Source organism: Cynara cardunculus (assembly GCF_001531365.2).
Source record: "Cynara cardunculus var. scolymus isolate 2C chromosome LG 12, CcrdV1, whole genome shotgun sequence".
NCBI lineage: Eukaryota > Viridiplantae > Streptophyta > Magnoliopsida > Asterales > Asteraceae > Cynara > Cynara cardunculus.
In genome coordinates, this window is record NC_037539.1 from 5,140,991 (window position 1) to 5,154,002 (window position 13,012).

General features: G+C 30.4%; 1 protein-coding gene across 1 annotated transcript; it reads left to right on the forward strand.

Annotated features, from left to right (window-relative positions):
* Positions 1 to 2,114: 2,114 nt before the first annotated feature.
* LOC112523395 (type IV inositol polyphosphate 5-phosphatase 9) lies at positions 2,115 to 8,504 on the forward strand. Its single transcript, XM_025132985.1, has 7 exons — positions 2,115 to 2,179; positions 2,378 to 2,559; positions 2,898 to 3,005; positions 3,089 to 3,440; positions 3,577 to 3,767; positions 7,587 to 7,850; positions 8,049 to 8,504. Exons 1-7 carry the CDS (start codon positions 2,168 to 2,170, stop codon positions 8,317 to 8,319), a joined length of 1,380 nt encoding a protein of 459 aa, XP_024988753.1. The 5' UTR covers positions 2,115 to 2,167; the 3' UTR covers positions 8,320 to 8,504.
* The last annotated feature ends 4,508 nt before the right edge of the window (positions 8,505 to 13,012 follow it).

Below are 13,012 nucleotides of genomic sequence, written 5' to 3' on the forward strand. Positions count from 1 at the left end.
TTTAATCGAAATTATGTTCATTACGATATGTTGTGTTTTTATAACTCATCTTGTATTGATATCTTTTTTCTTTAATTATTAAAATACGTACCTAATTCACATGTTCAAATGGAAGTACATGCACTACGCCCATTTTCATATTGTCATATTACCGACTTTTATGAATCATGAACCATTGTGTTCATGTTACTTCTATTATATGAACACAAATGTTATTTTTTAAGCTTGATACCAAATTTTTATATTTGTGTAAGTGTTTGCACCCGATGTTCATAGCGTTGGGGTTATGTGTTCATATATTTTATACGATATGAACAAGAGGTGAACACGATATGAACAAGGGGTGAACAACCATATAAGATCAAAAACATATATGAACAAGGAGTGAACCTTAAACAGTGTGGATGCAATGCATGTATAAAACTCCAATTGACAAAGGATCGCTCCTGAATATGTTTATAATGAAGGAACTATTGTTCACAAGCTGTTCATATCGTGTTCATACATTTTTTTTATTTATTTTCTTTCGTATAACAGTTATTCTTATTATGTTCATATTGTGTTTATAAATGCTATGCAGTCCAAGTTCATATATATGTCAAATTTTTGTTCGTATTTGACACAATGGTTCATATATATAGTTGTGTTCATATGGTTCTTATATTAACAAAACTAAATTAACAAAAAAATCATAGCATTTTGATTTTGTAACTCCCAATTAATTAATGATATGGGAGTTACATAATTTTTTTTTACCTAAATACCCTTTTCAACATTGTTCACTTATCTTTATGCAATTTTAAATTTAAAAAAATAAATTTTTATCATGATTAATCATAACCGTTTATTGAAAGATTGAATGACCAAGATCGGTTAACAAAGTTAACACAAAGACTTTGATTAACATTTGATCTTACCCCTATATATATATATACACATACACTACTCATAAGATGTGCATCTTTCATTCATCAACTTCTACTTTACCACATTGCAATTCTTATTGAAAAATCTTTAAAACAAAAATGATTTTGTACTATTGTTTATTTAATCGTCATATATTAAGGTATTGTTATTATTTATCCATTCAAATCCGTTGTTAGCGATAGCTTTTTATTTTGAAAGAACAACTTTAAGATAGTATTTGGTTTACTATAATGGACTAATATTAGAATAGCTAAATTAAGAGAATTTTACGAACTTTCAACATGCAACAAATTCTCCAAAAATGAGAAAATGGAAAATTATGGGGGTTTTTAGCTATTATTTTTGCTCCATTTGATTTTCCAAAACTTTATCTAAAATACCATTTTACCTCTCCACCACCACTACTCATTATGGAACATCACCACCACCACGATAGTCGTCTACCTCCACCAGCTATGAACTACCATCAACAACCATCGCCATTGTCGACGACTACCACTACCATACATCGCAACCCACCATGCACCACTCACTGCCCAACACCACACCTACCACTCTCGCCCACCACCATCACACATTACCCATCATCAACCACCGCCGTTATGCCATAAATGGCCATTTTGATCTATTATTATTTTTCTCATTCCAATTTCGGAATACATTCTAAGAACCGAGTAGACAAATTTCAATTCATCTGACAAATTAATGTCTGGTCAAATTTCTTTAGATTTGATTCCAACTCCATCCTATTTCAATTTTCTTATTAACACGTTCAAAAACGTCTTATAACTTATTACAACATTTTTACATAGTATGCACAATTGATTCTACAAAACTTAAGTCTTATAAAACAAACTATATTTTCAACGTCTTGTAAAGTCAATTTTGTTGTAATATATGACGATTGATTGACGTAACATGACTTGGTAAACACTTACCTAGATAAACGTTTGGTAAATGGATCGTACGTAACAAAAGATTTATACACATATATCTTCATAAGTATCTCCATGCTGAGACATCAGCTCGACGTCATTTATTTGTTTCTATACTTCCAACTTGCTCTTCATCTACAAATTAAAAAAAAAAAACTAAATTAAATAAGAAAAAAAAATTGAAAAAAAAAGGAACCTCTCTCCTCCCATGTCTTTATATCTCTTTGGATATTCTCTTTCGGTGAGGCTTTCTCTTCTGCTCTCCCTTTATCTTCAACTTCAACACCACCGTTATCCGTCGTACCATGCGAGGAGAAGTGAGTCTCTCTCTCTCTCTCTCTCTCTCTCACACACACATGCACACTCCCATTCTCTTTCTCTCTCTATATATATATATATTTCACATACATACAATACACAACATGCAAATGCATATATATTCATATCTAATCAGCAATTAAGCACATGTATGGAACCTCACATACATTCTTATATATGTTGTGTTTATCATTAAGGTTATGTGGCCAAGATTGGTAGCGAGTAAGCTACTAAGGAAGACACTGGGATCCAACAACTTCGTCACCGATTTCCCAGAAAACACGATTTCTTTTCTTGATCTTCCATCGACGTTGGATCTCGAACCTCTCCCCAGTCCTAAGATCATCTTCACAGATCATCATGATACACAAAAGTTCAAGTAAGATATATATATATATGCATATATATATATATATATATATATATACACACACACATCAATTAAGCCTTTCTTTCTTTGTCTTTTCTCTCTGAGACTTTCCCAGAATATTATCCTACAGGGCTTGAGTTTTGTCCCACCATTTAATTATGCCAAGTGCATTGTCTAATATCGACAGTTTGATAATTTCCGTTAAGAAAACTAAGACGAGATTCAAACTCATGACCTCTAAGTTATTTACGATGAAATTTTAAAATTCATCTATTGTTATTTTAATTGAGGATTGGTTAAATATATGTAATATATATACATATAAATTTGTGTTTTTTAATTTGAAGGGTCTTCGTAAGTACATGGAACGTTGGTGGTGTTACACCTACCGAGGATTTGAATATTGATGATTTGTTGGATACATGCAACAATTCGTGCGATATTTATGTACTCGGGTAATCTTTCTTGACAAAAAAACAAGTATTTTGATTAAATTATTATGCTTTCCTACTAATTCTAAATTAGTTTTGTTTTTAAGGTTTCAAGAAGTGGTTCCTCTAAGAGCATCAAATGTTCTTGGATCCGAAAAGAAGAAAATATCGATGAAATGGAATTCGTTGATCAGGAAAACCCTAAACAAGAAATCACACAACGAATACTACAACAACGGTAACTTGAGAGAGAAGCAACGAAATTCCTTTCATGCAACAAAAGGCAACAGATCAAATATTGAGAGTAGCATGATCCAACACGAGTTTCGGTGTCTCATCAGCAAACAAATGGTTGGGATACTGATATCGGTTTGGGTTCGCAGTGATCTTCATCCGTTTTTTCGAAACCCTAATGTGTCTTGCGTAGGTTGTGGCATCATCGGGTGCCTAGGAAACAAGGTATTATTTATTTGTTAAGTTTTTTACAAATGCATGCATGGGATTTAACCCATATATACCATTCAACCTAAATTACGCTTTATTATCTTGTATTAATTAATCTCGTGTGGTGATTATATGATTGATCAATCTACAGGGCTCGGTTTCAGTTCGGTTTCATTTCCACGAGACAAGCTTTTGCTTTATATGTGGTCATCTCGCATCGGGAGGGAGAGAAGGAGACGAGAGAAACCGAAACTCGAATGCCTCAGAGATATTGTCGCGGACAACGTTTCCCACAACCATGGGACCTTCACTTGATCTCCCCAAAATGATTCTCGACCATGAGTACGTTTTCGATACACTAGTAAACGTCTAGAACCATTCCTAATTCTATTTTTAACACGAACAAACTTAACAATCATCATTTACAAAATACACAAAGCTACATTTTCTCATGGATTTATAAATTTGTCAAAATTTTCTTACAAAATATATCGTTTCCTTTGCATTGAACGATGGTTTGTTTATAAATAAAAAACCAATATCACGTTTAGAAAAGTTAATAAGTTGCATTTAATTATAATACTAATTTGTGTTTATCAAACACAACGACACCTACCAATCAAATTCGCTTCAACTTGTCGGATTAATTACCCAATGATTTCCAATGATAAACAAAACATAACGAGTGTGACATAAAATATCAACTTGGTCCTGAATTTATTGAAGTTTGATGTGAATTTGTGTGTCGTCGTTATCGAATAGAGTCGGCAGATGATATAAAACAACCTTTATAACAACTAATTAATAGTGGTCCTTTTTTTTTTTATGATTATTCATAAAATATACTACAAAGGAAGAAACAAAAGTATCTTAGTCTAACGCTTATGCTAAAACACAATTAAGGGTTCTTTAGTTTGCATACATATGTATATGTTTACATTACATATTGGAAATTAAACATAGTGTTTACTAATTAAATGATTTGAATCATTAAAGTATCTTTTCATTATCTATACTATATTATAAAACATTTGACAAAAACTCTTAAAAACCATTTTTTATGCGTAAAATACTGTTCATTAATGCATATTACTTAAAACCCAAGATTGCAAGTAGATTGTGCGTAAGTACAACTTATTAAAGCTTCATATTTAAATTCGTGTAACTAACTAGAGATAAACATAATCAAATACATGATAAACATCTTATTTTAAATATAAAAAATCTAAAATATAATTAGGATAATCATTAAGTTCTAACATAATATTTAATTATTATCTTTATAAAATGTTATATTATTAAACCAAAAATAAATTATTTCGTTATTAAACTTAAATTAAATTATAATAAAAAAATAAGTTAAAGAAATTACATAAAAAATGAGAATTTTTAAATAGTTGATTTGATATTAACATTGATATATATATTTTTTTAAATTTTTATGGTATCTTCAAATTTATATTTTATTCAAAAATAAAATCATTATTGTTTTCTTTTTTTTTCTTTTTTTTGAAGTATATAATATTTATATACGGCAAATGCAACAAATAAACTCACACACCCTCCTCACCTATGGTGAGATTTGAACCCCTGACATTCTAGAAGGCCAAGGGCTATGATACCGCTAAGCCAAATGCCCTTTGGTTGCTTTCTTAAAAACACATAAAATCGTATTATAACATCAACAGAGACAAATAATAAAATAGAACATTAAAATCGAGATGTGTCTCGCTGCATTGCATGAGTATTTTTCTAATATATATATATATATACACACACAGAGTATATTATAAAACATTTTACAAAAAAACTTAAAAAAAAACCATTTTTTATACATGAAGTACTGTTTATTGATGCATGTTACTTAAAATTCAAGATTACAAGTAAATTTTACGTAAGTACAACTTATTAAAGTTTAATGTTTAAATTCATGTAACTAACTATGGATAAATATAATCAAATAGAGAATTAACATTTCATTTTAAATATAAAAAATCTAAAACATAATTAAGATAATCATTGAGTTCTAACAAAATACTTAATTATTATCTTTATGAAAAGTTATATTATTAAACCAAAAATAAAAAAAATGAATTAAAGAAGTATACAGAAAAAAAAGAAATTTTAAATAGTTAATTTGATACCAATATCAATATTTTTTTTCAATTTTTTATAATATAATCTTTATATTTATATTTTATCCAAAAATAGAACCATTATCGTTTTTTTCAAAACCGTATTATAACATCAACAAAAACAAAATAAAATAAAATAAAATATTAAAATTAAGATGTATCCCGTTGTATTGTACGGGTACGTACCCTTCTAGCATGATATTATGCATGAAATAATTATTAATTAATAGATATAGTTAAAGATGGAAAACTTCGAAAATATTATATTTTAGATAAAGTCTAAATAAAAAAATGATGAAAATTATATTATGTTTTGCTATTACGATAATAAGTAATTAAGTATAGCTTTACCAAAAACGATTGGGTTTCAGCCGTAGAGAATTCAATAAATGCCAAAAATATAAGTACGTTCACTTATTAAATTTTTTGGTTACTTTAATTTATATTAAAAATATTAACTTAATTTAAATGACCAATCATATTGATCGTTGTGTTTATATTTTTGTGTGTCTATTTAACTATAATAAATAAAGCAACAAAAAGTAAAGTTATAAGAACTAATCGATCATTGGTTAGTGTTGCACATATGCTCAAGTAAAGCTAATTAAATAATCACATGTGATTATTGTAACAAAAATAGTATGTTGAAACGTTTAGTTCGCATAAATGGAATTAATTTGGGATTTGGTATTTCAAATCCATTCTAATTTTATGTTTGGTTTGAAATTATAAGATCTAGTTGAAATCCTACAAACATAGAATTTTGAAATCCTTAAGAGTGATTGGAATTTCATGGGACTTCGTATAATTGTATGAAATACGGTTTTAGAAAATATTAGAAACATTTTATTTTGTGATAATCGATTAATAAAAATTTAATCTAATTATTTTTATAGTTATTTTTTATAACTAATGGATTTCTCATATATAAACACGAAAATGTCATAAAACCATTATACATCTTCCCCGCCTTTTATGATCATGAAATTAAAGATATAACTTGTGTGTATATATACACATACATGTAAATAGAGTCAAGTTTATACGATAAAAATAACCAAATAAGATAATATGATAACGGTCAAATCACATATGATTCACACGACTAGCTTTGACTGCAACTTAAGGTCATGGGGCCATGTCACCCACATACCCTTGTTTTGACCGTTTGTGTAAAATTACATGTGATTTTGCACGTAATTTGACTGTTTTTGTGTTCTTTTATTTAATAATTGTTCTTTTTAAACTTTTTACGATATTTATTTAAACCAACCATATATATATATACATATGTGTGTGTATTAATATTTAATTAAATATGGTCCCCAAATTAGTCGCAATACTTCCAAAATTATTTCGTTGGATTTGTTTGGACGGTTAATTTCAAAATTAATTCTTGAATATGGCTACTAATTAAATTATTAAAAGTAGCTTAATTGAGGTAGGATATCTTTCAATATTTCTAAAAGGAATAATACGTACAAAAATGTCTTGAAGCTTTACTTCCATAAATAATATAAAACTTTGTGCCTTGCGACACTACCAAACAGGACAACTTTTCCGACGGCCATATCCGTCGGAAATACATATTATCGGCGGGTACAGCCGCCGGAAAAGTTGGCGTTGGTGATTAACAGAAGTTGATTTTTTTATGTCCGTCGGCAATTTGGCGGAAATGGTCCGCCGAAAATACCCATTATTCTAGTAGTGTGAATTAGAAGGTTTTTCTTTTTTGAATGATGTAGTTGTTGAAAAAAAGTGGTCAATTATTAATTAAATTAATTAATCTTCAACCGCCCCAAAGAGATGATTTGCTTGATTTGCTTATTTTCGTTGCTATTATTAAATTTTATTAATCGTATTTAACTACTAATTATCGTTAATATTAGATAATTAATAAACAATTATTATTTAATTAATTAGTAGAAATCAGTGGGTCACTTGAAAGATTAGCCGGTGCAAGCTGGCCCAAAAACCGACGGTTACCCAAATATGTAATAATTTGTTGATTTTATTGTTACGACAGTCGGGTTGTTTTCCTCGGAGACCTAAATTACCGGATTTCCTTGCCGGAAAGGGAGACACGGTTACTAGTAAATAGGAAGGATTGGAATACGCTCCTCGAAAACGATCAGCTTCGAATGGAACTGATGGATGGTCAAGCATTTGAATCTTGGCATGAAGGAACCATCAATTTCGCTCCTACCTACAAATACCATCCCAATTGTGATGAATATTATGGTTGTGGTCATCTTGCTACCAGAGCCAAAAAGAAACGTGCTCCTGCATGGTAATTATTCATCTTAATTTCTTTGATTATTACATCAACTGTTTTCAATTCGTTAATTCGTAGTACGAATATAAACGGGTCTTAAAACGCATTTCTAAAATTATTTGAGGCAAGGGGATCGAATTAAAGCTTTCTGGTTATAAAACGTCCATGAAAATATGCGTTTTCAAGAAACTCTGTTGTTTTATACATACATAGGTGCGATAGGATAATTTGGACGGGCGAGGGATTAAAGCAACTTCTGTACACAAGAAGCGAAATCCGACTATCTGATCACAGACCGGTGAAGGCTATGTTTTGTACTGAAGTTAAAGTTTCACGGATGAGGTACCAAAGCTTTTGTTTATCAGAGAGGTTCGGATGTCCAACGAAAACTAGTAATTTAGAGTTCCATTCGGACGATGAATACTCAAGTAATTCCGGCCGCTTAAGCTTCCATAGTGTTAAAAACAAAATGACCACACCATGAGACTTGTTTGCTTTAACTATATATGCTAATTGTTGTTCATGTTTTTCAGCCAAAAAATGTCGACATCATCTCTGTTTCATTGGATATATATATATATATATATATATGTAAGTACAAACACAAGAGATTGTATAGTAGCACCTATTTTTGTACCATAAATATTTGAGATTTGTTGTTTCTGTCCACCGACGACTTCATTTGATTCCAAAATTATTGTAGTTGGTCTCGATCATATATGTTAGTGGGGAGTTCTTCAAACTGTAGTTACAATATATCTACAATGAATACTGTTTTGCAATATTATCGTAATGGTCTAAATAACTTGTTATGGTCTCGTTATGACGTTGAGACTTTGTTGGGCTTCGTCGCGATGTTAACTCATATGGGTTCATTCTAAGGTTTGACTTTCGTTGTAACGCGTTAGGGCGTGTCATGGCAAGTTATGACACGTTACGGTGCATTATTTTGTAAGAGTTTCTTTTAGAACTTTTTTAAACATATAATGTGAGAGATGGATGATTATTATGTAGGACACCCTAAGACCTGAATAAACATAAAAAGGAAAAATAAAAACTAAAATCCTAAACGGGTAAATCGTTACTCTCATTCTCGTACAGAAGAGTCGAACACGAATTCATGTAGATTGTTGTAAGTAGAAGTAGTGAGTAGAGACTTAAGAAAATTAATACTCATTTTGCAGTTTTGATATCATAATCTTACAAGCTCGATATATATATATATATATATATATATATATATATATATATATATATATATATATATATATATATATATATATATATATATATATATATATATATATATATATATATATATATATAATAATAATTTTAGCCATTGATCAAGAAAATGAATGGATGAGATTGGTTTACACGGTTTACACAAATGGATCAAGTTTTTATTTGAACGTTTTTCTCTCTCTCTCTCTCTCTCTCTATATATATATATATATACTTGATATAAATAGTTCTTCTTTTATATTTAGATTTATAACTTTATATTAATTTACTAACATACACAAGCAGACTTGGGATCACGTGAGACCAGCCTGTTTTCGTGAGACCCATAAGACCACCTTTTTACACTTGAAACTTCACAGCAAAATGCTGTGAAGGTAACCTTCACAGTGTTTTTGCTGTGAAGGTTCGACTTTTTTAAACCTTCACAGTGTTTTTGCTGTGAAGTTTCAAGTGTAAAAATGTGGTCTCACGGGTCTCACGAAAACAGGCTGGTCTCACGTGAACCCAACCCTACACAAGCATATATAAATAAATATATATATATATATATACACACACACACACACATACACATACATAGCGTCAAGTTAGAACAATAATTAAATAAGATAATAATAAAAAACGGTGGAATCACATGTAATTTTATACTAAAATCACATGCATGTGATTCACACGACTTTGACCACGACTTGAGGTCGCGAGCCATTTCCCCCGCTCACCCTTACGTCGCTTGTTGTTGTAAAATCGCATGTGATTTTGCACTTGATTTGACTGTTTTGGTATTCTCTTATTTTGTTATCATTCTCGTTTGAATCTTCTTATACATACATACATATATGTATACATATGTCGTCATAGGACATGTCTTAAAAAATGTCGTAGTCTCGCCGTAATTTATAAAGCTTAAAACTTGATTAGAACCTTGCTTATAAAAACCTATTTTATATATCCTATGTAACATCAATAATTATTTTCTGAAAATATATAAAACTAATAAAATATTATTCCATATAATTTTTTTTACGATAACTCAAAAGAAATAGATGGGTCGAGCTATTCACACGTATGACAGGGGGAAAGAGCTTCGAAATTGCATTACGTTAACAATTTTTTATTTAAAATCTATTTCATTTTTATTAAAAAAATCCAAACAATAATAAAATATATTATAGCCATTAATTTTAAATACACATATAACTTTATTTTCGGTTATTTATAAGGCGTGGAAATTGAAAATGAGAATGACACATCAAGTTTTTCCACCGACAAAGGATAATATTTAAATATAGCCGGAATAAATATTATCTTGTTAAATCATTCAGTAAAGTTATTTATTTAAACAAATCTAAATTTCAGGTTTTCATGTCTCTTAAAAATTTAATTGATTGGGTGCACAATGTAAGACGTTCTCTTTGTTACGTAATTGTTATTAAAAGATCCAAGAGTAGCTCAAATAGGCTCATGTCGAAAGTTATTTTCGCATGTGATCGTAGTGGTAGAAATACTGGCAAAAAAAATCAATTGACCATTCGAACTGGTAGGAAACCATTTAGAAGGGTACGAATGTTTAACGTCCAATTTATAGATGTGTCATCTATAGAGCAAATGTTTAACCTCCAACATTCGTACCCCTCTAAATAATTTCCTAAGCAATTGTTTAACGTCCAACATTCGGATCCTTTTAAATAGTTTCCTACCAATCCAAATAAACAATTGATTTTTTTGGTGCCAATATTTCTACTTGAGATTTTATTACATCTACATGTACCACAATCATTACATGCAAATATAACTTTAGACATGAGCCCATTTGGGTAGGGATGGCAACGGGGAGGGGATGGGCCGGGGTTTGCAATCCCCGGCCCGGCCCTGGTTTATACACACAGTCCCCGGCCCCGGCCCCGGCCTCGGTCAACTTTCGGTCAACCCCGGTCAACACCCGGTCAAATAAAAATTAATAAGTTTTTTCTAAGCATGATCAACATAACAACATAATTACATCATATCTAGTCTTGCCTAATAAAAATAATAAAATTGTAAAATTAACAATAATCCAAAGAAATGTAAAATTTAAAACAAGTGTTAATATAATTACATCATATCTAGTCAAGAAGAGTAGAAGATGATTGAAATTTGGACATATCAATTATAAAGCCCAAGTCCATAAGTCCAACAGGCCGCACATATCAATTATAAGCCCAAATAATCAAAATGTTAATATTTATATATATACCGGGTGCGGGGCGGGTCGGGGGATACAATACCCGGCCCCGGTTTGCCTCTACCGGGGATCCCCGGCCCCGGCCCCGGCCCCGATACCCGTTTTAGCGGGGAATCCCCGTCCCCGTCCGGGTCGGGTGAACCGGGTTCCCCACCGGGTCGGGCCAAATCACCATCCCTACATTTGGGCTACTGTAATAAAGAGAACGCCCTATATGGTGGAGTGTGCACACAATCAATTTAATCTGCATGAGACATGAAAAAACTAAGATTTAGATTTGTTTAAGTGAATAACTTTACTGAATGATTTTGCAAGATAATATGTATAGTAGCTATATTTAAAAATTATACCTTGTCGATGGAAAAACTCGATGTGTCATTCTCATTTTCAATTTCCACGCCTTCAGTTCGTTTATTTGTGTCAACATCCTCCTCCTAAATAAACATATATACAAGATTAATTCATAACAAACTACTTAAAATAGTAACAAGTGAAGGTACGTTTCTCACTTGAATTGCATTAATATTGCAAATCTTCCCTCCAACTCCCCATTTTCTCAAAATTTTCTTCTTTTATATGTATGATAAAACTAGAGAACGTATAGATTCAAGTATGAGAACTTCATTTGATCGCAACATATCGTATTTATACTGAAAAAACAGTCTTGGCATGTAGAATTTTTTTTTATAGAACATGGGACGGTTTGCAAGTTCTAAAAATAATTGAAGATTTAGTGATTTAGTTCAACGAAAATCATTCCTGTATGATTATACAATACACTTTAAACCCTTATATTATACCTTTAAACCTAATTTAATATATATATATATATATATATATATATGTATATATTAATGATATTCAATATTGATATAAATTTGATCTATTGACAAACACTTTTGTATGTGTAAAGTTCAATTGTCCGTGCATAAATATTACTCCATTCATTTCAAAATAGAAGTCTACATTTCTATTTATATTTATTTCAAAATAAGTATTTATTTTTAAAATATATATAACTAAATTCTCAAATCTACCATTAAATAAAAATAAAATTGATGCGACTTTATGTTATTCGGGAGAGATTTTTATACCAGGTGTAAAGAGATTATCCCAAAAATAAAACGAAACCCTCGATCAAGCACTTCAAATTTATCCCTTTCTCTCTCCCACACTCTCGCATATAAAAAGACCAAGTTTAAAGTTTTGTCCAAATCGGCTCGAAAAAAACTCAGGTTTAGACTAAGCCTTAAAAGACCGATTAAGTCCAACTTTTTTGAAAAAAACACGGCGTGAAAAACTTCGATCAAACCTATTTTTACACCCAAGGTCTCCCCCTCTTTTTGCTTACTGAAAAGAGACCTTGAAGGCTCTTCAAAATTTCTTTAAAATACAAAATCAAAAAACTAAATCCCTAAAAAATCACATTCAATTCCAATAGCTTCTCCGTTATAAAGATAATGATATTAATTATATTATTAAAATACTAGAAGCGTACTCGCACAATGCAGCGAGATACATCGTGATTTTAATATTTCATTTTATTCTTTATCTCAGCTATGTGATTTTGAGAAAGCGATGATGTTTTTATTTTTGAATAAAATATATGTTTGAAAATATTATAAAAATTTGATAAAAATATATCGATATTAGTATCAAATTAACTATTTGAAATTCCTCATTTTTTTGTGTAATTTTTTAATTCAATTTT